General features: G+C 39.7%; 1 protein-coding gene across 1 annotated transcript; it reads left to right on the top strand.

The window, feature by feature from the left end:
• Nucleotides 1–94: 94 nt before the first annotated feature.
• LOC103465512 (ADP-ribosylation factor-like protein 8B) lies at nucleotides 95–6335 on the top strand. Its single transcript, XM_008410429.2, has 7 exons — nucleotides 95–311; nucleotides 2626–2706; nucleotides 3714–3787; nucleotides 3864–3957; nucleotides 4057–4124; nucleotides 4276–4346; nucleotides 4869–6335. Exons 1-7 carry the CDS (start codon nucleotides 189–191, stop codon nucleotides 4916–4918), a joined length of 561 nt encoding a protein of 186 aa, XP_008408651.1. The 5' UTR covers nucleotides 95–188; the 3' UTR covers nucleotides 4919–6335.
• Nucleotides 6336–24983: the final 18648 nt, after the last annotated feature.

The raw sequence follows: 24983 nt of genomic DNA, 5'->3' as shown, positions 1-24983 counted from the left end.
ATGAATGTAATGCTTGATAAAACTGGTTACCACCAGAAGATGGCAGTATAGAGGGGCGGTTTGGTAAGAACGAGAGGCGAAGAAGAAGCGGGAGTGGACGCCTGTCGGTGGGTCACATGATATGACAAAGCAGTAGTTAGCGGCTTCCTTCCAGACGGCAACAGACTGCGGTTACTGACTCCTCCAAGATGCTGGCCCTCATTAACAGACTGTTAGACTGGTTCCGGTCGCTTTTTTGGAAAGAAGAGATGGAGCTCACGTTAGTCGGACTTCAGTACTCTGGAAAAACCACATTTGTCAACGTGATTGCTGTAAGTAGCCAGCGTTAGCGAAGACGCATAAAGTGGGCCCAGGCTACTACCTGGGAGAGGGCGAAGGTGTACATCTTTTTCTGCAAGTACTAGGACGGGGAAAAAAAGGGAACATATTTGCAAGAAAAGAGGCTTTTGGTAGTGTTCCGACGAGACAAGGTGCAGGAGGAATAACTCTTTGAAACAGCTGGTGTTGGAGAATGACGAAGTTCTCGGTATGACTGTGTGCTTACTAATACACTGGGTCATGTGACCGCGCTGTCAGCTTTGTAGCGGCTCCCAGTGTGTCCACAACAGCGGTCTGGACTCCTGGCTGAAAACAGGCTGTTTATGTTTGCTCACGAGTGACCCAGGGCTAATGATGATGACAACCATAAGTTTTTAGGTTCCACTTAAAGAAGACTCTATGCTCATTTAGTGTCTGGTGTTCTTTGAGTTTTCGTTGGCACCTGTTTATATTCTCCACCAAGAAATGCCGCTCACCTCACCCACTGTCACGGTTCTATCCAGCTTTGCTGTCAGACATTACTCTCCAATGCAGTTGGACCTGTTTAGTAATCCCTTGGAATTAGAGGAAAGGCTAAACGAGTTTGAAGAGTGTGAGGCAATAGTCACGTAAATCCAGGTTGTGCAGCTGCTTAGGTGTACCTACCAGACTTAACTGCAAAATTAATCAAAAATAATGTGACCATTATTTTTGATTGTCACCTATAGAAAAACATGTCATTGTCAGTTTTTCCCCTCTATTTGTTTATCTTTTTTTTTTACACTCTCAAACACAAGCCTCCATATGCCTCTGACGTCACAGCAGGCATCTGATCAGAGTTGTTTTCAGTACTCCATTTTCTACTTTTTGAATTGTTGTGGTTTCCAACTGGATTATTTTTATGCTTCTATTAAAATGCATCCCTCATAAATGTTTACTGTATTGTCATAACCAGGCTGTTTTGACCTGAGTTCAAGTTTTGACCCAAGATGGCTTCACTATCGCTTCTTATTGAATCTACTGATTAAACTCTTTTCAGAATGTACCGTCATGTTTTCTAAGCTGAAAACAAAACAAAAATATTTGATTTTTAGGCCAGTTAACATTATGACACTCTACCAAGGTTTTAAAAATTCACAGCCTTTACACTAGATTAGTGCACTGCCTACCAGCAGCCTGAAAGAATGCTAATAATACACATTTTTTGTTTACAAGAAAAGAAAGAAGTGTAAAAAATATTTCTGTTTGCAAAAAAAAAACAAAAAACATACATACATAGGCAGCAACAGGTGTGGAAACTACACATTCATCACCAAGGTAGCTGTTAGCTGCATGTTTATTAAGTAGTTGACTGCAGGCTAGCAACAGGAACTGATTCATCCATCCGACACCAGCTTATTAGACTCGTCACTGTATGAAGAGAAGGACAGCAAAAATCTTTAACAATTGGTGCAATAAGCTTAAAAGTGTTATTACATTTAATTATGATTGAGGTGCACCAACAAACAGCTGCAGTTTTCTTAATTTTGGCAGATTGTCTGATTCTTAAATGGGAAACAATGAGTTTTCAGACAAAAAAAAAAAATATCTGTAAAAACCAGAATGTCAAAATCTTTCTAAAAATTGGTGATCGGTCAGAAAACTATATAGTTCATGCAACTTTAGCAACATCCGTTAGCTACTTTAGCCTGAGCTTGTTCAAATTGGCACTGGTTTATCAGTTCTCTTAGTACCTCAAAAACGTATTATAATGTTCATAAGTGAGTAAAATGGTGCAAGTCTGTTTGCAGAACTATTTTCCCCTGCAGGCTTGGGTCAGTTTGACAAGACTTGTCTTACATTTTCTCTGCTTGCCTCAGACTTTCTAAGCTGTATCTAAGACGAGACTAAATGACGCTCTGCTTAAAGCTCGCTCTATAAAAAACGTACAGATGATGAAGACGTCCATAAAGCGATAAAAATATAGATTTTTTTTTTTCCCTGACTCAGTCCTGGATACTCACTGGGTTTTAGCCAAGCACCTGTTTTTGTAACTTATCATAAATGTGTTTAAAGTACAGAAACAAAACATTGAGGAAGCATTCCTTCCCAGACTGCACAATGACATCACGCCAGCCGTCACCAGGGTGATTAATGGAGGTAAAACGTTTCCCAAAGCATCTGGGGGAAATTATGTGCATCGATTAGAAACTATTACTGATCTAATTCATATCCACAATCCTGCTCACTCATAGACTTTAGATCAAATGACACCATGACGACTTGCTCAGAAATGCAAGTCATCCACGTTTTCTCTAACATATTGTGTTTTTTTTCTCTTGTATGCAGTCGGGGCAGTTCAGTGAAGACATGATTCCCACAGTCGGTTTCAACATGCGGAAAGTCACTAAAGGCAACGTAACAATAAAGGTAAGCCAGTAAAACATGGGGCCAATTTCTGTTTTCTTAAAGCTTTGGGCTGTTGATTTTAAGTAAGAAATATGGAACAAATTATACTGTGAGCACAATAATAAACTAAATGTGCAGTATTTTAATAAAGCACAAGAAAGCAGTCTGATTGTTGTAGGGGAGGATATGAGTCGCAGCAAATTGGTGCGCCTTTCTTTGGTTTAGCGTAAAAGTCACTGGATGTTTTTGGTTTTCTACAATGTGATTAAAAGACAACAAAAACAGGTAAATAAGAGTTTCCTGTGATAATAAGTCAATTAATCGCTTGATAAATTAGACCTAGCTCAATGATTTCCATTTGCATGATTTCTTGTTTTTCTCTCTTCTCTCTTTCTACCAAAAACTGGATGACAGAAGTCTTCATTCTGGTGCTTTGGTCTCAGCTAGCTCCTTTTTTGAAGGACAGTTTTGTTTACGGAGGCTTCATAATTAATTTTACTTGTTGTTTGTGTTGTTTTATTTATGTACTTAGGATATTTTCCAGTTCCAGTGTTAAATGTTCATTAGAATTTAATATTTGATTTTTGAGAATGTGTTCTTGTATTTTTGGAAATGGACTGAAGATCATTTCCAAATCCAACAGATACAGTTTGGAAGCTCAAGAGGTTAAAACGAAGCAACTTTACTGGAACATGTTCAGCCTTCCTGGTATTCACCCACAATCTTGATTTCTTAATCTAATCCTGAATGAACAACAAAAAAACTGTTTTGTTTTGTTTAAATACATTCTTACTTCTCTGCAGTTCCTCTGACTGTGTACGGTTTACACATTCACTGACTGGTAAAATGCGTTTTTATTTGAGTTTCTGACCAGCGGGTTACTGATCTCTCAGTGAAGTTGAAAATCGTGAGATTCTGGACACAACAAGAATTCTCAGGATGCCTCCAGATGACCTCCAACGTACAGAGCAGCAACCGGTTCACAAAGAGCAAATGTTTGGTGTTGATCTTGTTCTCTGATGTTTCAGATATGGGACATAGGCGGACAGCCCCGCTTCAGGAGCATGTGGGAGCGCTATTGTCGAGGAGTCAACGCTATTGTGTAAGCTACCGCTGTTCTGCTAGAAAGCCAGGCAACATTATGAACATTTCATAATGTCTCTGTTTTATTCCTTCAGTTACATGGTGGATGCAGCAGACAGAGAGAAAATAGAAGGTTCCAGAAATGAATTGCACAACCTTTTAGAGAAACCACAACTACAAGGAATTCCTGTGAGAAATGTCTGATCTTTGGAGTAAAACATGACACTAGCAGAGCTAGCTTTATCACAAAGAGGTTCTGATAAAACTCCTTCCCTTTCCTTTCTCCAGGTTTTAGTCCTCGGTAACAAGCGGGACTTGCCCAACGCACTCGATGAGAAGCAGCTCATTGAAAAAATGTGAGGAATGCTTATTTTATTTAGTTTCTGTGGCTCTAGAGCACTAAAATACTCAACAACTCGTCACATGTTCTGTTCTAAAGTTAACATCTGTCTGTTCTTTTGCTTTCATGTTAACTCCTTATTAAACGTACCGTCCTGATCTATGCAGGAACCTTTCTGCCATTCAGGACCGGGAGATCTGCTGCTACTCCGTGTCCTGCAAAGAGAAAGACAACATAGGTAAATATCAGAGGGATGTTTGTCTGGTCAAAGTTGAAAGCCAGACGTGAATCTTAACATTCAGTTGTGTTGGTCAGTGGGACTAAAGAAAAATGACGTTGTTTTGTAGGGGTGCACTGACTACAGTTCTTTTGGCCGACTTTTGATTTTACTCAAAAGTGTTTGCTTATAAAGTCTTCTCTTGATAAATTTTCTGCAGTTTAGTTGTTTGTCTTTACGTACATAAAGATTAAATTACATGTAGTCTAAATGTGATCCAATAATATCTCTGTCCATAAATAGTCCTTAAGTTTGGGAAATTGTCGATCGGCCGACACTTGTGTGTGAAATCAATCTTATCTACCTCTACCTGTACAGAGATGATATTTTTATTTTTAAAGATCAGAAAACTGCAGTCGGTGCACCCCTAATTTTTGTTAGTTTTTTTTCTACATTGGCATGTTTCTATTAAAGTGAATTTTGTTTTGCTTCTCTTAGTAATGCCTATAACTAAACCATCAATATGTTTTCCTTTGACCTCAGATATCACACTGCAGTGGCTCATCCAGCATTCAAAGTCACGAAGAAGCTGAAAATGCAATCTGCCTGCCCCCCTTCCAAACACCACCTCTGCCCTGTCGCAGCGCTGGCCTCGGCCCCCACACCACACCCCAATCTTCCCCTTCGGTCCGGGGTTCTCAACAGTCACCCTTTGCACTGCCTCTGTGAAGTAATCCAGCTCTCTTTGCTCACTACCGCCCCCTAGTACACTACCGTAGAAGTGTATCTTCCTGTACAGCACTACCCTATCTCCCCCCCCACCAATCCCCACCTTGTCGGGAGGTTTCTTCCTCTCGTTAATGATGTCCAGGAAGCTAAAGGTATTACAACGTGCTGTTCCCCCCACTCCCAAACATCAACCGCTTACTCTGTTCCTCATCAACATTCAGTGCTTACGCGGCATTTAGTGATTGTATCTTTGAGCAGTTATTTGCCAAAATGACAACGGTTGCTTCTGCCTATTTCTTTTTGTCTTTTTTTTTTTTTTAATCCAGATCTTTTGCGATGTTGCAGAAACATTCTTCATTTGCTTGGCATTTGGAAGCGTCTCCTACTCGGGTGTCTTTAATTCAAGTTTACACGCAACTTTTAAATCTCGTTAAAAGGTTAAGGGTTTTCGGTGTGCAAGATTTCCCGAGCCAAATTCTAAGTGCCTTTGACTGCGAAAAATGTCCCAATCAGACGGTTAGTATCCCTGGATGACTCCTATCTTAACAGCACCTATAGACAATCTCGTTTTAAGCTCCCCATAAATCACGTAAGCGCGTCACGATGTCTGACGACGAAGAACGGAGGACAAGATGCTACTTTTCTCATGCTTGCCAGGGCGTCGAAAAGCCTTTTTGAGTTATGTCTGTAGCGTGGAATGCTGGAAGAAACTATTTGGAGTGTTTTTACGCAAAGAGGCGGACCGTGTCCAATCAGATGTCTCTCTCTCAAGGTGAGTTTTATATACAGGGGTTGGGTAACAGAAAGCCAGTGTTACGGCGAGTCACCTCTGTTCAAGCAAAATGTTTCTCATTTACACGGGTTTACGTTTTATTAACAAGACTAATCGGTCAAACCACTATCGTCCTGGTTCGAACTGATCTCAATCAGTCCCCCCGCCCCCTCCTTATGCTTAAATCTCTGAAATCATGCCACTATAGCCACGCCCACATCACTCTTATTTTCTCTCATGTAGTCCATGCGTCGATTGTCGGGACCACAGCAGCAGTGAGGGAGGGGGAGCTGATCATTTGGCTAATCTTGCAGAAAGCTTTTTGTTACCTGTGAAATATATATATAGCCTATTTGCATTATTTGTACCTGCATGTGCTGGGCTTGCTCACACTCATTGGTAGACTTTGTAAATAAGACGTTAGCATTTTTATTCAAATAAGTGCTCCTGTAGATGTCATGCATTACCTCCCTGTGATTGCCAATAAATTTTGTTTTTATTTATAAGGATTTCCAACATGTGCTGTGATTTGTGAAAGCGTCATTTTGCCGTTTCGCCACTAGATGGCAGCAGAGGGCTTTATAACGGAAATGACGAGGTAAGCGGCCATGAAGCTAATATGAAATATTTTTGAAATTTTGAAGCAAAATGAAAGCAGTCGCTGAAAGGGCGTGGTTTGTTTGCAGTTTTCAAGACGAAGAGAGAAAAATAGTTACATGAACATTTTCTGTTGTATCACTGATGAGTTCTTCCACTTCCATTTCTCAATTTCGGTTATAACTATTCATTGAACCATGTTACCTGTAATTTTTGCTTGCTGTTCAAATGCTGAATGCTCTTTTTTAAAAAAATGTTTTTAAACTTTGACAGAGAAGTTGTCTGCTTGTAATTCGTGGTGGTAGATAATGTACGTGTCAAGGAAAATGCCAAAAACACAAGATTCTTTTTTTCTTCAATATGCAGTGTTTAAAAAAAAAGTATTTCTTGAACAACCCTATTTTCGATTTTCTGTCTCCTGACGTTAGCTCAAAGACATATTTTTGCTGGCTTTGTTTCTTGCATGTCCTATTTCTGCAACTGATAAACATCAGGTTTTTTTTGTAATCAAAAAGTAGTGCTCAATTGTGCAGTGCAAGAAAATTAACACCTCAAGCTTGATTTGAGTCTAAACTTTGTCTAGCCCATTGCACAAATTAATATTATATTTTGATTATTTTAATTATCTGAATTTATGACCTATAAAAAAACCCTTTGGCCTGTCCAGATTTTCTTTATTTGAGTCTCAACCATACATTTGTTTACATATTGATTCTACTGATATCTTTTTATTGTTTTGTTTTAAGAAATGCACTAACTTGAAAAAAGAGAATGGAGCTCCAAATAAAAAAATAAATAAAAATTGTCACATGTAATCCAATTACCGGTAAGTTTGTGAAAACTTAATTTTTTGACGTTTAACATGACAACTTGATAAACTTAATGTTCTATAAACCTTATGCTGATGCAGACCATTTAATAATTGGACTATTTCAAAAAGGCAACTTATACCCTTAGACCAGGGGTCCCCAAACTTTTTCCTTTGAGGGCCACATAACTTTTCCTTTCTCTGGTGGGGGGCCGGAGTCAGTTTGTAACAGAAAAAGTGTGACAATTGCAGGAGTGCCTAAATGTAAAAAATTGTTTTCCAGAAAGCACAATTAAATAACCCTCCCCCAGTTCTTCACAGAAAAAATCCAAGAAATAACACTATTTATGAAATAAATACGTATTTTCTGGACTATAAGCCGCACCGGGCTCTAAACTGCAGATATCTCTGCCGCTCTTGATTTCCCACAACAATGCAGAAGCAGCAGAGGGGGGCGGGCACCCACAATTTGAGTCATAACATGTCAAATGAGTATCACATTTACTGTGTTGCCCTGCGACAGACTGGCGACCTGTCCAGGGTGACCCCGCCTCTCGCTCGGAACGTTAACTGGACCAGCAGTCGGGATCGGGAGGGGTTCACCCGACCCCACTAAGGGACAAGGGGGTCAAGGGGGTAAAGAAAATGGATGGATGGATGGACTTCCAATGATTCACTTCCTGCTAAAGAGCCCCCTGGTGGTTGAAGAAAAATCCACATATAAGCCACACCGGACTATAAACCGCATGGTTCAAAGCTTAGGAAAAAAGTAGCAGCTTAGAGTCCGGAAAATACGGTATATGAAAAAAAAAAATGTAAATGCTCTCTGGTATTGTTCAGGGGGCCGGACCAAATGTGGAGGCGGGACGAATCCGGCCCGCGGGCCGTAGTTTGGGGACCACTGCCTTAGCCTTTATTTAGATGTGCCAGTGTAACACAGGCTGAGTGCACATTTCAAATTTTGATTTAAGAAATTTTTTGTGTTGTGTTTTTTTGTTGTCCCATTTTACAAACGCATTGTTTTGTGATGATCTATCAAATTAAATCCCAATGATTTTCATATCACCAAGTGCAGAAAAGTTCCAGGCGTGTGGATACTGAACAAGCAGAAACGGTACCAATTGTTCTAACCCCCATCCAAGCACGTAGTGCTTTAATGTAAAAAAATTAATAAAGTGTGGCAATGTATGCAAGTGTGTTTTCCAACTGGGGGCCAATAACTAGAGTTCTTTCCAGGTGTTGCAGACCTCTGTTGGTCCAACAGGAACACTCTTATTATTCTCATTTCTTAAACACGGTGTCAAATGAACATCTGCAGGCATTGGTTGTATCCGTGTTGGTAGGTGTGGACAGACGTGGGTGTTGCCTGATGAAACCCACGGATCAGCACAGAATGTGGCATCGCTCCAGAATTATTGCTGCCTTCCTTAACGTGGCTTACAGCTCGAGTAAAAAGCCTGGAGACTGAACAGCACTTAGAGACCTATTCAGAGAAGAGGTCCTAGAGGTGACCTAAAGGTGTGACATATGGTTTCATTCATTATGTAATGATACATGTAGTAGTCAACTACATGATCAGCCATTACCATAATGACAAGATTCCTCCTCAAAGTGGAGCATTAGGCGCTCCATCAGAGATGATCTTTTTCTTTGATGAATCTTCTCTGTCAAATCATGATGGATGGTCTAAGAAGGGTGTAGCTCAGCTGTCAACAAATCTGCTCTCAGCAGTATAATCAGAAACATCAACCCCACCTGACCAATAGCTCCTCGAGACAGTAACAAATATTGGCCTGTCTAAAGTCAGACTTGTGTTTTTTAAAACAGCAGTAGGGTCAGAAGCCATGAATCTGATTCAGTCTTCAGCATATTTGTCCTTAGTAGTACAATCGTATTTTCTTATTGTGCTTACAATGTGCAGCCATAGGGGTGTGCCCACTCCAAAATGACTGGACCTGGAAATAAGCAATAGAAAACTGATGGCCTTTTGTTATTCTGGAGCGTTTGTGGCATCCCGAAGGCCATGCCACCCTAGGTAGAGAGCCTACTGGCATTCAGTTTGGTGAAAGAAGCCCAACTTGACAAATCTGCTTAAATGAGAACCATAAAACTTAAAAAGAAAAGCCTTCCATAATTTCTTGTCAACCAGAGTCTCACCACGTTGTTAATTATCAAAAGCGTGTGCCTGCAGTGTTGACTGAACTGCCTCCATCAAGGCTAAAGCACTTCCACTTCCTTCCTCTCGCTCCCCACTTGGCTGTGTCACCATAAACAGTTTTTATTTCTTCCAGACATGCCTGCAATAATATTTACCTCCAGCACTGAGACTTTCGGGTCAAAGTGTTTACACTGCACATTCGCAACACAACTACGCAGCACTTTAATGGATCCATATAAGACGAGAACATGCATCTTGCGATTGCGTTGGTGCAGGTTTAAAAATCCTGATGAGAAGACGATAAACGCAACGGCTGTTGTTGAAGAATCGGCCCTTGTTTTGTTCTCACAAAGTAGAAAACACATTAGTTTTTTCTGCTTTTACAGAGTGTTCAGTGCAGAGGAATCATTCAATTCCACAATACTTTATTGATCCTCAAGAGAAATCTAAATCTTTAGGTCTGTCCAGTTTAGAGTTAAGCTAAGAGTTAAACTAAATATGGGCTAAATAGCCAAATCTGGACTAAAAATTAGTCAGTTTCCTTTAAATAGATCAAAATAGCCTTTCAGTACCAAAAAGGAATCTAGTGTCACTGATTTCAGATGTGTGCAGCCTGTTTTCTTACAATGCTTATGTTGCATTCCAGTACTCAACTAGGAAATTCGTATTTCCCAGTTGAGAAAAATCAACTAAAATACCCTCCGAAATCAAGTTTCCCACTGGGGAACTGGGAGGAACTCAAGTTCCTCCCAGTTCCCCAGTTATGACTATCCCAAGTTATGACTTATAAGGCAGACTTAACATTTCAATATGGCCGCTCCTCGCATCAACAGTAGTAAGATGTGGTGGAAACATGTTCATTTTACAAAACACGCATGTAAAAGTGCTTCTAAAACCAATGTCACATGTACAGTCAACAACTATAAACCTAAACTAAAAGTGGTGTTTGCTTACGGAAAGTAAAGCTTAAAATTACATTTGAAAGAGCGTTTTGGAAATAATGTCTACGGGCTTCGCCATGTTGAAATTCCGACTTCTTAACTAGAATAACTAGAAACTTCGGGTTTGATGTCAAACCCACTTCCCAGGTAACTGGAATGTAGCATAACACTGTATCAGCCCATGCAAATAAGAAAGAAAACACACTGTGCCACCCCCTGATAGAATGGCGCCCTGGGCATTCTGGTCGTTGACCCATGTTGACCTTATTAATAAGACACTTATTAAATCCAAATTTAATAAGTGCTTTTTTCCATTAATATATCCAGACATCTAAAAGACTTGTTTTTTTTTGATGACAGAAACTGATGTTATTCAGAGTTGTTAAAAGTGCAGATTTGGGGTTAGATGTTTTGGAGAACTGGGATTGACAGGCATCTGCAAGCACTTCATTCAGTTCCCCTGCGCAGACCTTAATTTGGCACTAATCACCGTGTGGAATGTCACATGATTCATTCGCTGCTGCATGGCACATATCATCATTCCTCAGCGCTCTACACCCTGTTAAAGACAGATGGTTACAAGCAAACACGCCCTGTAATGGTCCAGCGTAACGGCGCTCTGTGGACGTCGTCCCTCCACTTTGCAGCTTTATGGCGGCCACTAACTGTCGTTTATGATATTGAGTTTAATTAGTTCTTAATTTAACCATGTTTAAGCTTGGTCTTGTTAAAACGTTCATGTTTGGACTCCGATTTTGGAACAAAGTAGCAGTCATTGTTGATTGATAATCCAAAATTGATTAAACAATCTGACTTTCATTAAAGGCAGTATTTAAAAAAAATAAATAATCCAATGATATTTTTCATCCAAAAAAGTGGACATTATAAATCAATTTTTATAATGTTTACAAAATATGAGATTTGTTGAGATTTTATTTGATAGACATACACAAAGCAGTGCATTATATGTACCTTCTTTTACCCATCGCCCAGTTGAGTCAAAAGCTAGTGGAATTCACCCATTGGTGCAGCGATCAGGGGAACTACTATTATTATTAAAAGCTAATGACAATATACATAATCTTGTTATGCTCTGCAAGTAAACATTGACAAACAAAGAAGCATGGAACTATAAATGTGTGTGATTTAAAGTTACAGAAGCTACCAGAGAGAGCAATACAATGCTAATACTATGTAGTTAGTGATACAGGCAAAAAAAACTTTTCCGCAGTTCTTTTAACTGACTCCTTAGGAATTTTTTTATTTTGTTCTTCTGTTTTTGTTTAGGCAATCAGATGGACAACCCCGAAATGGTTAAATGCGTTTAAAATCTAAAATCAAAACGCTAACGTTTTCCAAAGGGATTCTGTTTTCGAGGCTGCTGCTGTTCGCCTCAGCGCAGAACAAGAAAAGTTATTTCCGCCTGGCTGTAATCCACAACTTTCTCCTCTCTCCTGTGATTGTGGGAGTGCAGAAAAGCTGCTGAGACCTCCAAAATGCAATGTTTCCATTCCCACTGGGAGAGAGTAATCTTACAGGCCCACTCTTGTTATCCGGTGGCCCCTCAGATAGTCGGCTCCCGTGTGAACGCTTTCACACTCTCACCTACCCGGTGCGGCTCTCCTCCTCAGATTCCATTAAAAAAAAAAAATCAAAACTTTAGCTCCTGGGGTTCTGATCAAATAGAGTAGTTATTACATTTTTTTTTCTGCATTTTGATTCCCTCCCCCACCCATATGCCTCATATTTACATATAGATTGGGTATTTATCAGTCTGCATTTTACAGCAGATTCACTGTAGTCCTCTTTATTAAACCATGATGGATTTATGTATATTTAATGAAGAGTTGATGTCGAGGGTTTAATTCTTTGAACAAGGGAGTGTACATGCGATGTGAGCTGAATAATAAAGCATGTGCACTACTGAACTTCAAACTTGTGTGAAAATCTTTGGGGTGTCCGCCATTATCATTTGCACCTCTGATTTAAGTAGTTACATATGAACATGTTCTCCTTAGGAATCCAAAGCATTAATCATCACTATCTTTATCCCGCTGTAAGATGAGATACACAATAGTAAGTGTTTGTAACACATATAGGGCAGTTTTAGTTCAAGTCTTAATTTCTGGGGTCATTGGCCATCTTAACTGCCAAAAACATTCTTTTGCAGTGAAAAGATAACACTGCAAAAGTATGCAGTGTTATCTTTACGCTTCTTCTGCTATAGTTATAACTTTAACTGTGTGGTTCTAAACAGGAGAGGAGACAAATTGTCTCACCACGGCGCTCATTTTCACTCTCGGGTCTTCGGAGACGGGTTACTCATAAATGGAGTAGAAGCTAGCGAGGTGGAAGCTAACGGTCAAAAGCGCATGCGCGTTTCAAGGTTAAAATCCCAGCACCATCTAGTGGCCTGACATGACAGCTACAGGAGATTCATGATAATGTTGGCAGCCTCGTCAAACGTGAAACTTTTTGCACAACCAATTTCCGAAAATGCTGGTAGGTAGGTTCCTGACAGCGGGCTTGTGTAAATGTACCCTTATACACCTTTTGGTGCCTTAGAATAACTGAACACAGCGACTCTTGGCCTGTTTCAAACAATCCATATAGTTGGATGAACATTTTTTTGCATCTGTCTCTTGGTTAAGTAAGCTGGCGTCAACGAAAGGCATAACTTGCTGTAAATCTGAAATGTCATTAAATATCAAAGGTTTCTTTTTGCACTCAAGCTAAGACTGCTCAATTTTTGGGGAAAAAAATCACAATCAAATATGTCAGTCAGCACTAAAACTGACCATTGCAAATTTAGTTTAAAAGCATAGTGTAGTAAAAAAAACAAAATAAGTCCTGCAAATTAATATGTGGGAGGGAATAATTGTAAATGAGAAATAACTAATTATTTGTTAATTGCTATGTTTTAGTAACTATTTGAAGCCAAAATCAAAATTCCAAAACACATTTGATTAGTTTCTCAGCCCCCCTTCGCTAACTTCAATTTGATGAGTAACATTCATTTGCAATTATTAATTTAGGAAACAATTATACGATTCAGATTATTTAGTGTAGAAGATTTCATTTTTTAACGTGGCCAGTCTGATATTGAGAAGCTTTTCTAAATTGTAATGTTAAAAAAGTTGCACTAAATTTGAAATGGTTTCACATATTTGTGATGCAGGTGGCCCTGAAAGACTTAAGGCAGAAGACAATTTAAAGCTTTGTAGGCGACCATTGTAGCTAATATTGTGGAATTGACATAGCTTGAGTTCCATGGCTCTAAGACAGTGGTCTCAAATTACTGTAACTTTTAGATTTTTCTTTGCTTCAGCACACCTGGCTCCAGTATTATCTCATTAGCAGAGCTATGTAGAGCTTGACTGCATGCGAGTGAGACAGTTTAGTCTTTGAAATCAAGTGTTGGACAAGGGACACATCTGAAAGTTGCAGGTCACTGACCCTCGAGGACAGCAGTGTGAGACTGCTGCTCTAATATGTGCCATTCAGTTCTAAAATGGGCTGATGTGATCTAGAATATCAGTGACGTACATACTCGGATGTACGTCAAACGGCGGAGAGCGAGGTTAAAGTGGACGTTCGCCGTATATGGCAAGGTAAATAGCCACGACTAACGGTGGCATACTTCCGTTTAAATTTACAAAGTTTCAGCCACGTACATTTTCTTGTTGTCACATGGCAACCTGCTCGGCAGGAAACTGTATTCACATTGAACTGTTTTGTGTTCGACGTTGAGCTTGAGAGTCGACGCAATCTTAAACAGCAGCAGCTAGACCGCCACTTGTGCCGCACAAACAGGTGTACGGTGGCTGCTAGTGATGGGTAAATGAGGCGTTTCGACTCATAGCAGCACTGTATTGATACTGTGTCGATACTGTGTCACTCAATACTGACACCTGCTGGACATTAAAAATTCCTACAGGCAACGTAGTGATTTGATGACCAAGTATATACAATAAGATTTAAGTCTTTGTATTTTATTGAATATTATATGTTGTATTATGTCATATCTTCAGTTACATTTAAAATATATTTGATATACAGTCAAGAAAGAATGTGAACATGTACCATAAAGTGAAAATTTAAGTGAATGTGTTTGGAATGAGGATGGACTATTTTTTCCCCCACATATTTTTATTTTGAAAAAAGTTTTTACAACCTTTTGAAATTAAGTCTGTTAAGCTTTTTTGACAAAACTTCTGCTGTAGAAAAAAAATTAAGTAAACACTACATTTACAGCGAACCCTTGTTTTTCTTAGTGGTTGCGTTCCGAAAATAACCCGCGACAGGCGAAATCCGTGAAGTAGTTACCTTTATTTTTTACAGTTATTACACAGCATAAATAAATACTCTACATTTACATTGAAACCAAAGAACAAGGTTGCTACACACTCAGGTCAGCAGATGTGCGTGTGCATCAATCGGGCCTTCATAATGTGATCCGCAGTCATGTCATCAAAGTGTCTCCTCCAAGCTGCTTTGCGAGATTCACAGCTGTATCTACGGCAGAGCGACGGATCTCATCAAACGAGCCTCCGGTCAGGTTTTGCTGCCTCTGGCCACAGTTTTTTTTTTTTCCACAGACATTGAAAGTTTCTATTTCCATCTCCTGAGTGGCCAATCGGTATTAAACACTGTAACGTTATTGGCACTCAGGTAGCGCGAGACTGTTTTTACCAATCATATGGTCAATTAGGACGAAGAACACTGTGGGAAAAAAAACTGCACAAAAAAATCTGTGAAGCAGCGATACTGTGAAAAGTGAACCGCGTTACAGTGAGGGTTCACTGTATATGAAATAATTTATAAAAAGCAACTGAGTAATTTGTAGAATGGCTGCATATCTGAGTTTATCTRRGTGWATCTRGGACTTCATTCTCATGCCTGGCCTYATAATGCCTCAGCATTGAAAAGGTGGATTTATTTAAATAAGACAGTTTAGTTAAACATATGCGACACTTAACCTGCAGAACATAATATGAAAGAAAACTAAAAGTCGGTTTCAGCTGAATTTGGGTTCAGATGGATTAAGTAGAAACTGACAAGAACCGGATGAAACGACAAAAACGAAAACAAATTTATTTTCCAATATAAGATCAAAATAGTCCCACACTGCAGAAACATTTCCTTTGAAGCTGCTCCATAGATGACAATGTAAAAGATCAAGAATTTGTTTGGCAAATGCTTTTGACAGATTCGCTTCCTTATAAACACAGTTTGGCATCCAGTGTCATTTCGAAACAGTTCCTGTACTGGTCAGGTGACTTGCTGAAACTAATACGCGCACCGATACGGGTGTTGGTCTATGGGCTTGAGGCATGCGCCGGTGCGTCGGTGTTGCTGGACCCATCACTAGTGGCTGCATCCATTTGGATTGTGGGAAATGACAGCATTTGTCACGAGAATTGAATGCAATAGGTACGCTGGACTATGACACCTCAACCGTCCGCAGACAATGGTAGTCGGCGCGACTCAGAGTACGCACAGTACACTTGAGTGTGTAGCAACCTTAAGAGTTTTCTACTGATTTTAGTATATGTTTTCATGTAGCCTGCTGTCTACTTTGAAGAGGCATGTGAACCCTGACAGCCCACAATGACCAGAGTCTTTAGCATCTTGGACAATCCAAAATGAAAGCCGGACCCCTCACCTTACATCCGTGGTTCAGTGTGTAATAATTAATTTTTCATCACTGTTAGAGAATTTCTGGCTAATTTCCAATCTCAACTTTAGCAGTGCTGATACTGATATTAGCCAATTTCGAGGAATGCTTGTTGGAGGGTGTTAACAACTCAACACCTCTACATATTTTCTGATGAATTTTTCCCGCAAAGCTTTCTTCACATTGAACGTCTTGCCTGCACGGCTAGAGAACGTTATTAGCTCCTTTTTGTTACCTTGCAGCATCAGGGATGAGTGTGTTAAAAGGATTATGAAAGGGCCCTGTGAGTCCTTTTATTCTTCAGTCACCATAGTTTCAGACTGACAATGGCTGAAAGCCTCAAGGTTATGAATGAGCTTCTGATAGGATAAATGGTGCAACACAAGCTGGAATGTAGGAGAGAAGTGATTGTGTCAAAATAGTGGAAGAAGAACTGGAAAAAAGAAGATTTTACTGTAATTTCTTTTGTTTGTTCTGAGCTGTTATAGTCAGTCAGATGGAATCAGTTTTGTTCAACACTTAATACTAAAGTAAATGTACAATATTTCCTTTAGGGCTCTCTGTAAATGCTGATTCCAGCTCCCTGAAAGAGTTAAAGCTCATGCCTGTCCATAAACAAAAAGGGCCTTGATGAGACTTTGGACTCAGTTCAAGGAGTCGGACAGATGCTCCTTCAGGCCAGATGAAGTGGAAAAGCGGTGACAGCTGGATACGGACCAGGTAAGCTGCCTTTGATATCAGCAGAGTCATTGGGCTGCAGGTACAGTTTGCAGACAGCATCAGGCTGAAGGTAGAGGAGTCTTTATCTCTGTCTGATCCCCTGCCAGGGCAACTCTCCCACAGCCCAATATGGCACAACGTGATTGAATATTCATTACAGTTTCATGCCTGGGCAGCAGTGCTAGATTTAGTGAAGAGGTCTCGGCATCATGAGAGTTAGCCACCGATGTCCCTAGATAATCCCACTTGTTTGTATTTTGATTCTGTCTCTTCCTTTGGCTTTTTCTTCTTCTCTACTACATTCTATAGCCTTATGTTTTACCTCAGAAGTAATGTACTTTATCCTTGCTCATAGAATAAAAGTAGTAGCTGTACCTGTGGCTTTATGCTACATTGTAACCCACAACCCACAAGCATCAGGATTTAGCTCATGAGAAGCAGCTGAAAAACAAACCTTTCAGAGTGCAGTAGATATTTGAATATTTCATAGAAAACTTTCACATGCAGATTCAAGAACCTAACGTGGCACAGATGTTCCCTGGAGCTTGCAGTTTTGAAAAGAAAAAGAAACGCCAAAAATATTTTACTTCTGAATAATTCAAGATGGCCACCATGATCATCAAGGAAAAGTTATTTTTACACTAAATTTGACAACATTTATCACAGATGAACACTTTTAGTGTCAAATCATACTCTATATGTTTTCCTCATATTGTTTCCTTTTTCTGCTGGACATTTTTCAAAATGGCCACCATAGTCATAATGGAGGGTGTATGTTTGTGCTAAAATCGTCAGTAGTTATTGTCTGTGGTGAGCACAGCTAACCACTAATTAGCTAGACAAAAAATCTTAGCTATGCTATTTCTAATCCGCTGAACATAAAATAAATTAGCAGAGGCTAAGGCTAAACCACAAAACACATAAAAAAATTATCAGAAGTTAACAACACAAAGAAATTACGGAAAGCTAACACTAAACACGTAAAAAAAAAATTGCAGAAGATAACGCTAACCATTAAAATGACTAACTGTGTGTGTCAATTATCTTAATCTCCTTCCACTTGATGACAGGTGTAAGACTTGCATACAGCAAAGTGTGCAAGTCTACATATTGTTACTTTAAAGTTGCATGAATAGGATAACTAGAGTCAAAAACATATAATGTAAAGTTAATCAAAGTCCTGAAAATGGATAACATGTTATGGCAATAATTGGTCAAAAAAGCCCAAAAATGGGGGGCATCTTCAAAAATGGGCGTCATTCTGAAATTTAAGTAGCAAAATAATTGAAACCTGCTCAGCTCTCAATACAACAAGCAGCAAACAACAGTACCCTCTATATTTCTGGAGCTTGATTTTTCTTCCTCTGAAGCGTTTCAGCCCTATTTTCTGACTGGAAGTTAGACTGACACACTGGCTGCATTGTGCGTCCCATTTGTGACAGTTCTGGCTGTGTTGTCTTGTCAGTGAGACGGTTCCAAGGCAAACTTTCCACTGCGTAATTCCTTTGCCATGTTTTGTGTGAAGGATTGCCTTTTCAGCCACCTCGATGTGTTATGGTGTAATTAAAGAAGTGTTTGAACATGATCTGATGAAAGAAGGTGTTTGGGTACACAGAATAGACGGAGATGAGGCATGGCAAGCATAGCTGAAGAAAGGGTTGCATTCTTGGACAAAGACTGTCCTTCACTCTCACCGTGCTGCCAAGTAAAAAAAAAAAAAAAAGATAAATCTGAAAGCTTGATTAGAGGTTGCAGAGAGTACACACGCCTTAATGCAGAAATTCCTTCCATAAAGCAGGATGATGAAGCAACGCAGGAATGCTATTGTTTTTTAATGCTCTTAATGCTGTTTGACTCCTAAATCAGGACGAGTTGCTATTTCTGGCTGAGATTGATCCTGTGTCATAGAGCCAGGCTACAGTCCTCTCTGAAGGTGACACTTTATGGAGGCATGTGGTAAACAGTAACCTGGTATTTCCAAGCAACCCAAGGAGAAAAAAAAACATTCAAAGGTATATGTAACAGAAACGTAACAGCCTATCACCCCTTCTACAGCATTTTCACAACTGCCACTGAAATATTGCAGCACTGACAAGATAGCACCACTTAATCTCATGCAAAAGGATGCAAAGTGTCTGCATGATGAAGATTCTCTGCGTACATATTAAATCTACTTTCTGCTAAAGGCATTTAATTATTATTTGCCCACTTGGCTCGTAAAGCGTTGGAATTTCATTCCATTGTTGGTAAGTTAATAGTTAAATGTGGAAAAAAAAATGTAAGTTATATGTGACGTAATAGCAAAGGCAACATGCCTCATCCTGACACATTGAAAAGTTGTATTCCATACTCTTGATCCCAATACCCACAAACTATTCAGCCTGGGAGAAGATTAAAAGGGGAAAATTATACTTCAGAAATGTGACAGGACTTGACTTTCCTCAGAATCACCTTCAAACCCTCATGCTTTGACAGAAATAATACACATTTTCAATGCACTAGCATACATAGGACGCAGCGTAACAGCATCTTTAACATTTGTCGACGCATTATGACAGCGACTTTATCAAACTGCACTAATTGCTTTAACATTTTGAAATGTTTCGTGCTGTTGAAGCATGTTTGCTTGGCACATCTGCCAAAGGAATCTCTGTAACCCCTAAGACCTGATGCCATTTCATTTTTGGTCCCCAATTGAACCAAGTCTACCGGACTATCAGGTGTGAAAATACCCTTAGAAGAAGCTGTTATTAAAAGGTCTTGCAACAGTGCTTGTTGGGCTGTGCAGGATGTTGTCTATTGGTTTGTATTGGACTAAACATATAACCTACAAGATTTTTAGATTTTATATTAAATTGCTATGATTTTACCATCAGTTTGGTCACTTATTGAGTCTGATTGGACTGGACTGAAAAGAAGAGGTACAAATGGATTGGGTCTCTTCTAATGTTCCACTTATACTCAGGGCAACACTGAGTAAAGAGGGAAGAGTAAAGAGTAGAGGGAAATTGATATTTGTTCTTGTGATGTGGGTTCTATTTTCTTAAGCTTGACACAATGACAGGTACCTGGGAGAAAGAAAACAGAGATGAGATGAAGAAGACGGAGCGGCAGGAGTTGCTCATAAAAGAGGGGCTATAAAAACGAGTTTGGGGAAAATGTTTGCACACTATGATGACAAATACAACATTGTTCTTCCCTCAAAGCAAGCTGCCTTTTGTACCTGAAATATTGTCACCAGTTGCATGCATGCATCTTTTCAAAATTAAAGTTCGCGCTCTCGTTCCCCCCCCCCCCCCCCCACCTTCTCTTGGTGCTTGCATTGTCAGCGCTGACGTGTGGAATGTGATATGTGACATTTGCAGTCTTCCACGGCGAATTGTTTTCTCATTACGGTACGAAGGTTGTCTGGAGCTGCCCGGTTGTCAGCCACCGTGGTGGTCTCTTTGGCTATAAAAGAAGTTGTGTGGCAGCCATTGTCAACAACCCTCTTCACCCTTTATATTCAGAGACACGGCACCTCTACCTCTCAACAGGGCGGCACGTCACACACTCCCACTAACACCAATGCACGGCTTCTGCAATGGGTCTGCGGTCATCTTTGTTTGTTGCCACCGCTGCCTCTCAAGAGCAATAGCTTCCATTGCATTCCTGCCAGAGTTGGTCATTAGGGTGCTTCCACTTTGGCGGGCGAACACGGGAGAGCTTTCTGTCTCCGGCCTGATGGATGGCCTGTCTGACTTTATCTGAGCAGGACGGACTGGGGCCCAGAGATTGTCACTGCTGACTGCTTTATCAGGGCCTGACTTATAGAGCTGTCATCCTCTTAGAGTAAGGTTCCCAGGCACTTCGTCCAGCCATTCGCCCCTGCTGTCCATCATGCTTCCTCCCCGAGACCTTGCTCTGCATGATTGCCTGCTTGACTCGGCTGATGGCGGCATCCCCCCAAACCCCCCGGGGACAGGTTAACAAAACTGTCCACTGTGTTTAACAGTCCCATTGTAAGAGCCTCTTTTCCAAAGATAGTCCAGACTTATTGCTCATTGACTTGTCTTATACAGTGACCTTCCAGAATGTTAATAGCTCTTGAACTTTTAAAATAATGAACCAGTTTAAAACCAGCTGTTCTGAGAAGACCTCAGAGCTTAGAGAGCATTGGTGAAAAAAAAGCATCACACAGACCAGGCGACACCTCAGACAGGTCAGAGATCAAGCTGGGAATACCTCACCGAGTAGCATGTAATCATCACCTGTAAGATGGAAAGAGTGTGATACAGCAAACCTAGCCTGGCCATTGTTTTCCTATTCAATTGCGACCAACTCTCATTTCCCTTCAGTGCTCCATCTGAGATCTCTCCCATTGAGCTTGATTTCTCTGGTTGAACGAGATCTATAGAGCTGTCACATATGAGGATGATGTCAGTTTTAGGATTGTAGTTTGCCTATGTAGGGGTTGTAGGTCGGCAGTGGCAGACTACAATAAAATACATTCCAATTTACGGTAGGTACATGACAACATAAGACAGAGATCAAAGGATTTGAGTACTTTTGCAAGGCACTGTGTAAAACAACACAAGGAGCAACCACATCTTTACATTCTACATGTGAAGATCTGGATATTTGGTACAAGAGTGGCTCAGTAAGGCACTGTCAGCTCAACAGATGTAGTCTTACAACACATTTGAAAAGAACAAGAGGTTATATATGTTTTTTTCACAATCCAAACCTTGTATGAAAGCCAATTACTGCTGCAGTTTCTCAGACGTTCTCTCACGCGCTGCGTCCATGTTTGAGCTTGCCATGAAACAACAACAAGAGTCCTTCCTTCCTTACTTAAACCTTAAAGACCCATCGGAGAGGTTGGGGGAATGCCAAGGAAAGTCTGGGGGCCTCTTTCACATTCTAGTGTGTTCTTTCAAACAGGGCAGCCTTTGCTTAGCCGTGCGCCAAGAGCCTGTTAAAAAGTACAAACACTCAGCAAGTGTTTAGTTTTCTTATTAAAGATGTAGCCAAACTTATATAGATTCGATGTGGCGTGTGAGTCATACTGCTGCTATTAATTTGTTTCTGTAGGATCAAGTCAGACGTGTTGTTTAAGCCAGATATTTACAGATATTCTGCAAAGAGACTGACATTAAATCAGACTAAATCTTTCATGTTTTAGGTCCGTTGGGATCGCAAAAATTAATTCTTTTAACCAAGTCTAGAATAATAGCAGGTAAAAGTTTTTGTTTTTTGCTTTCTTCAATTTCAGAATTTTACATACATGTTAGTGTTTGGTACAAATAACTTTTAACATCATGACTTGGGTCCGATGTATTGATTTGCTTCTCATAAAGAAATTTTGGCCCATTGCTCCAGGCAGAACTGATGAAACCGAATCCGATCCGAATGTTGCCTGATTCTTGCACGCATTCTCAGCTCTTCCCAAAAAGGTTCTATAAGATTGAAATCAGGACTTTGACCCCTCTCTAAAAGCTCGACTTTGTTGTCCTTAAAGCACTTTGTAATAGATTTGGCACTACGCCGACAGTCATTGTCCATTTGGAAGATCCAGTTGCAAACAAACCTTCAACTTCCTGGCCAATGTCTTAAGATGTTGCTTCAACATTCTCACTTAAAGTTCTTTCCTCACGGTGCATGCTATCTGTTTTATGAGGTGCACCAATCTCACAACAGCAACACAGCTCCACCTCCTGTACCTCACAGCTAGAATTTCTGTTCTCAGAAAGAAGTTTCCACCTTGCTTGCTCCTCCACATGCATCAACGGGCATTATGGACACACCCCTCTATTTTAATTTCATCAAACCACAGGAAATGTCGGCAAACATTAAGGTCATTGTCCCTGAGTGTATTCTCAAATCTGTAATTTGACTTATGTATTTTTTTGGAATAATAGCTACTTCCTCACTGAGCGACCTTTCAGTCCATGTCGGTACAGTACTTAACTCCCTTGATAACTGTTTTCCACAGTTTCAGCCAACATTTCTACAAGCTCTTTTGCTTTTTTGTGGGTTTGATCCACACATTTCACACCAACAGACATCAGATCTGACACAGAATCTGTTTGCCAAGTTGCGTTTTGGTTCCATATTCCCATGACATATTATTGTTTGAACAGATGAATGTGGTGCCCAGGAATGAATCCACAATCTCCTTCTTATTATTTTGCCTAACTTAGAACGAAGTGGTGTTTATAAGGTGCTACCTTAGCATACCAGCCATTTTAGCTTTCCCAGACTAACTAAATGTATTGCATTTAGCCTTTGTTTGTAAACTTCTGAATTTAGAGAAAGAAAAAAAAAATCTCTTTTTTATTGTTCTGAAATTTGGAAAATTCAAATAATCTTTATAATCTGAACTGTATTAACTTCCTGACTACCAGTAGTTCATTTTTGTCCTCTGTAAAGGACATTTCTAAACTTGAATATTTCCCACCCCCTGCATTCTACTGAATTAATTCCTTTTGGTATCTGGAGAGGTCATTTAGGGCTTTTCAATGATACCACATGTGAAGGGGTGGGACTTTTGTACGTACCTTTTTATAATTCGTAAAAATGGCATTTATCAGTAATAACACATTTTATGGGAAGAGACAAAGTACGTGCATAAAACCTTTTATTACCTTACAAAGACTGTGGGATTTAAAAAAAAAAGGTGATTGGACAATATTTTTTTTCCTGGTAGTATAGTAGGAAATGTTTAGTGTGATTTAATATCGGACAGTGAGGAAAAAAATTGCATTTTTTCTGAATTTCCCCATTGTGGGGCAATAAAAGATATGTCATTCCATTGTTACTTACTGTATGCAAATATCTGGCGTACTTGGTCTGTGTGGTGGTTGTTTTGTTTTGTTGTGATGGGTTTTCTCTAAGAGAAGAATATACAACTATATTTGGTGATCAAAACTAGAATATTAATCAGACAAAGTCGCACAAATGAACCACAGATTTCCAGATGTTGGACATGAGGAACATAAAAAGTCCTTTTATTTTACTGCAGGTTCCTAGCACGGACGTACAAAGTTCTACATGTGCTTGCTACATTACATTTATATTGTGAAGACCTTTGACATGTAGTAAATGTAATATGCTATGCGATATGTAAACTTCCACTGTTGAGCCCTTTGTTTTTGTTCCTACAGCTGTGAGTGAAACAGGAATAAAGTAGACGAGTGATGATAATCATTACATAAACACTTACAGTCATATGTTACATCTGCGAAAACAAACGGATATCTTCCATGGCACTGTGGAGACTGTCACGTTGACCTGTGTGATGTTGTGTCATCCTCTTACCCTGACAGTTCACCCAGCGCGTTCCCTCTGCTGCATTCTGCTTTATGTTATGTGCAGAAACATCCACAAAACCAGAAACATATGATTGAAGGAATTCATAATTCAAAACAGCTTAAATATGCTGCTTGGTAACATGTAGTTATTTCTGAAAAGCCACTCAGAGAAAAGCTAAAACATTTTTGTTTTTCTTCTTTTGTTTTCTGTTTTTACTTTGCGTTTTCTTCTGTTTTATTGAGCTGCCGTTCTACAAGCAGACTTATAGTCTGAACTATATTTTTATTTCATCAGTGAGATAAACCACAGGAACATCATGACTAATTGAATGTCTGCATGCCGTGAATAATGCAGAGACATATTTTTTCTTACTAGAACTCATTTGTGCCTTTCAATATAGATGTGGGCACACTTAAGCTAATCCACTAATCGGCTAATAGCGTAAGCTACATTTTTTGATTAGTCCTTTAGCATTTCTGTTAAATTTGAAAACATTTAGCGTGCTTAGCTTCCCCTGAACTTTTGCTTCCAGATAAATTCTAAACACTAATTTACATGGATGTTTCGTACACTTTCATTATGGTAAAATTTGAAAAGTTTAAAATCTGCTGGTGTCCTGCGCACTTTCTGACCGAAGCACTGCCGTGTTTAGTTTGGCAAAATCCACACCGGAGTTAGCAGTACTCGACAACTATAAAACTGAAACCATGACTGGAAGTAAAATAAACACTTCAACAACTGTGCAGGTAGGTGTGCAATTACAAATTTGAACCTGTTTGGACGATACACTGTGTTACAGCATGTTGTGCCATTGAGACATGATTCACATGATGGAATTTAGCACATTAGCTTCAGCTAAATACCATATTGGTATATTAACATTAGCAGAACTAATGTTTATAATTATTAGTGTTTTTGAATTAGTGGAAGTAACTTTTTAGCTAACCGAGAGCTAGCTAAAGG

This window comes from Poecilia reticulata, linkage group LG5 (assembly GCF_000633615.1).
Source record: "Poecilia reticulata strain Guanapo linkage group LG5, Guppy_female_1.0+MT, whole genome shotgun sequence".
Classification (NCBI taxonomy): Eukaryota; Metazoa; Chordata; class Actinopteri; order Cyprinodontiformes; family Poeciliidae; genus Poecilia; species Poecilia reticulata.
The sequence above is the reverse complement of the archived record's forward strand: the minus strand, read 5'-3'. Positions and strand labels throughout refer to the sequence as shown.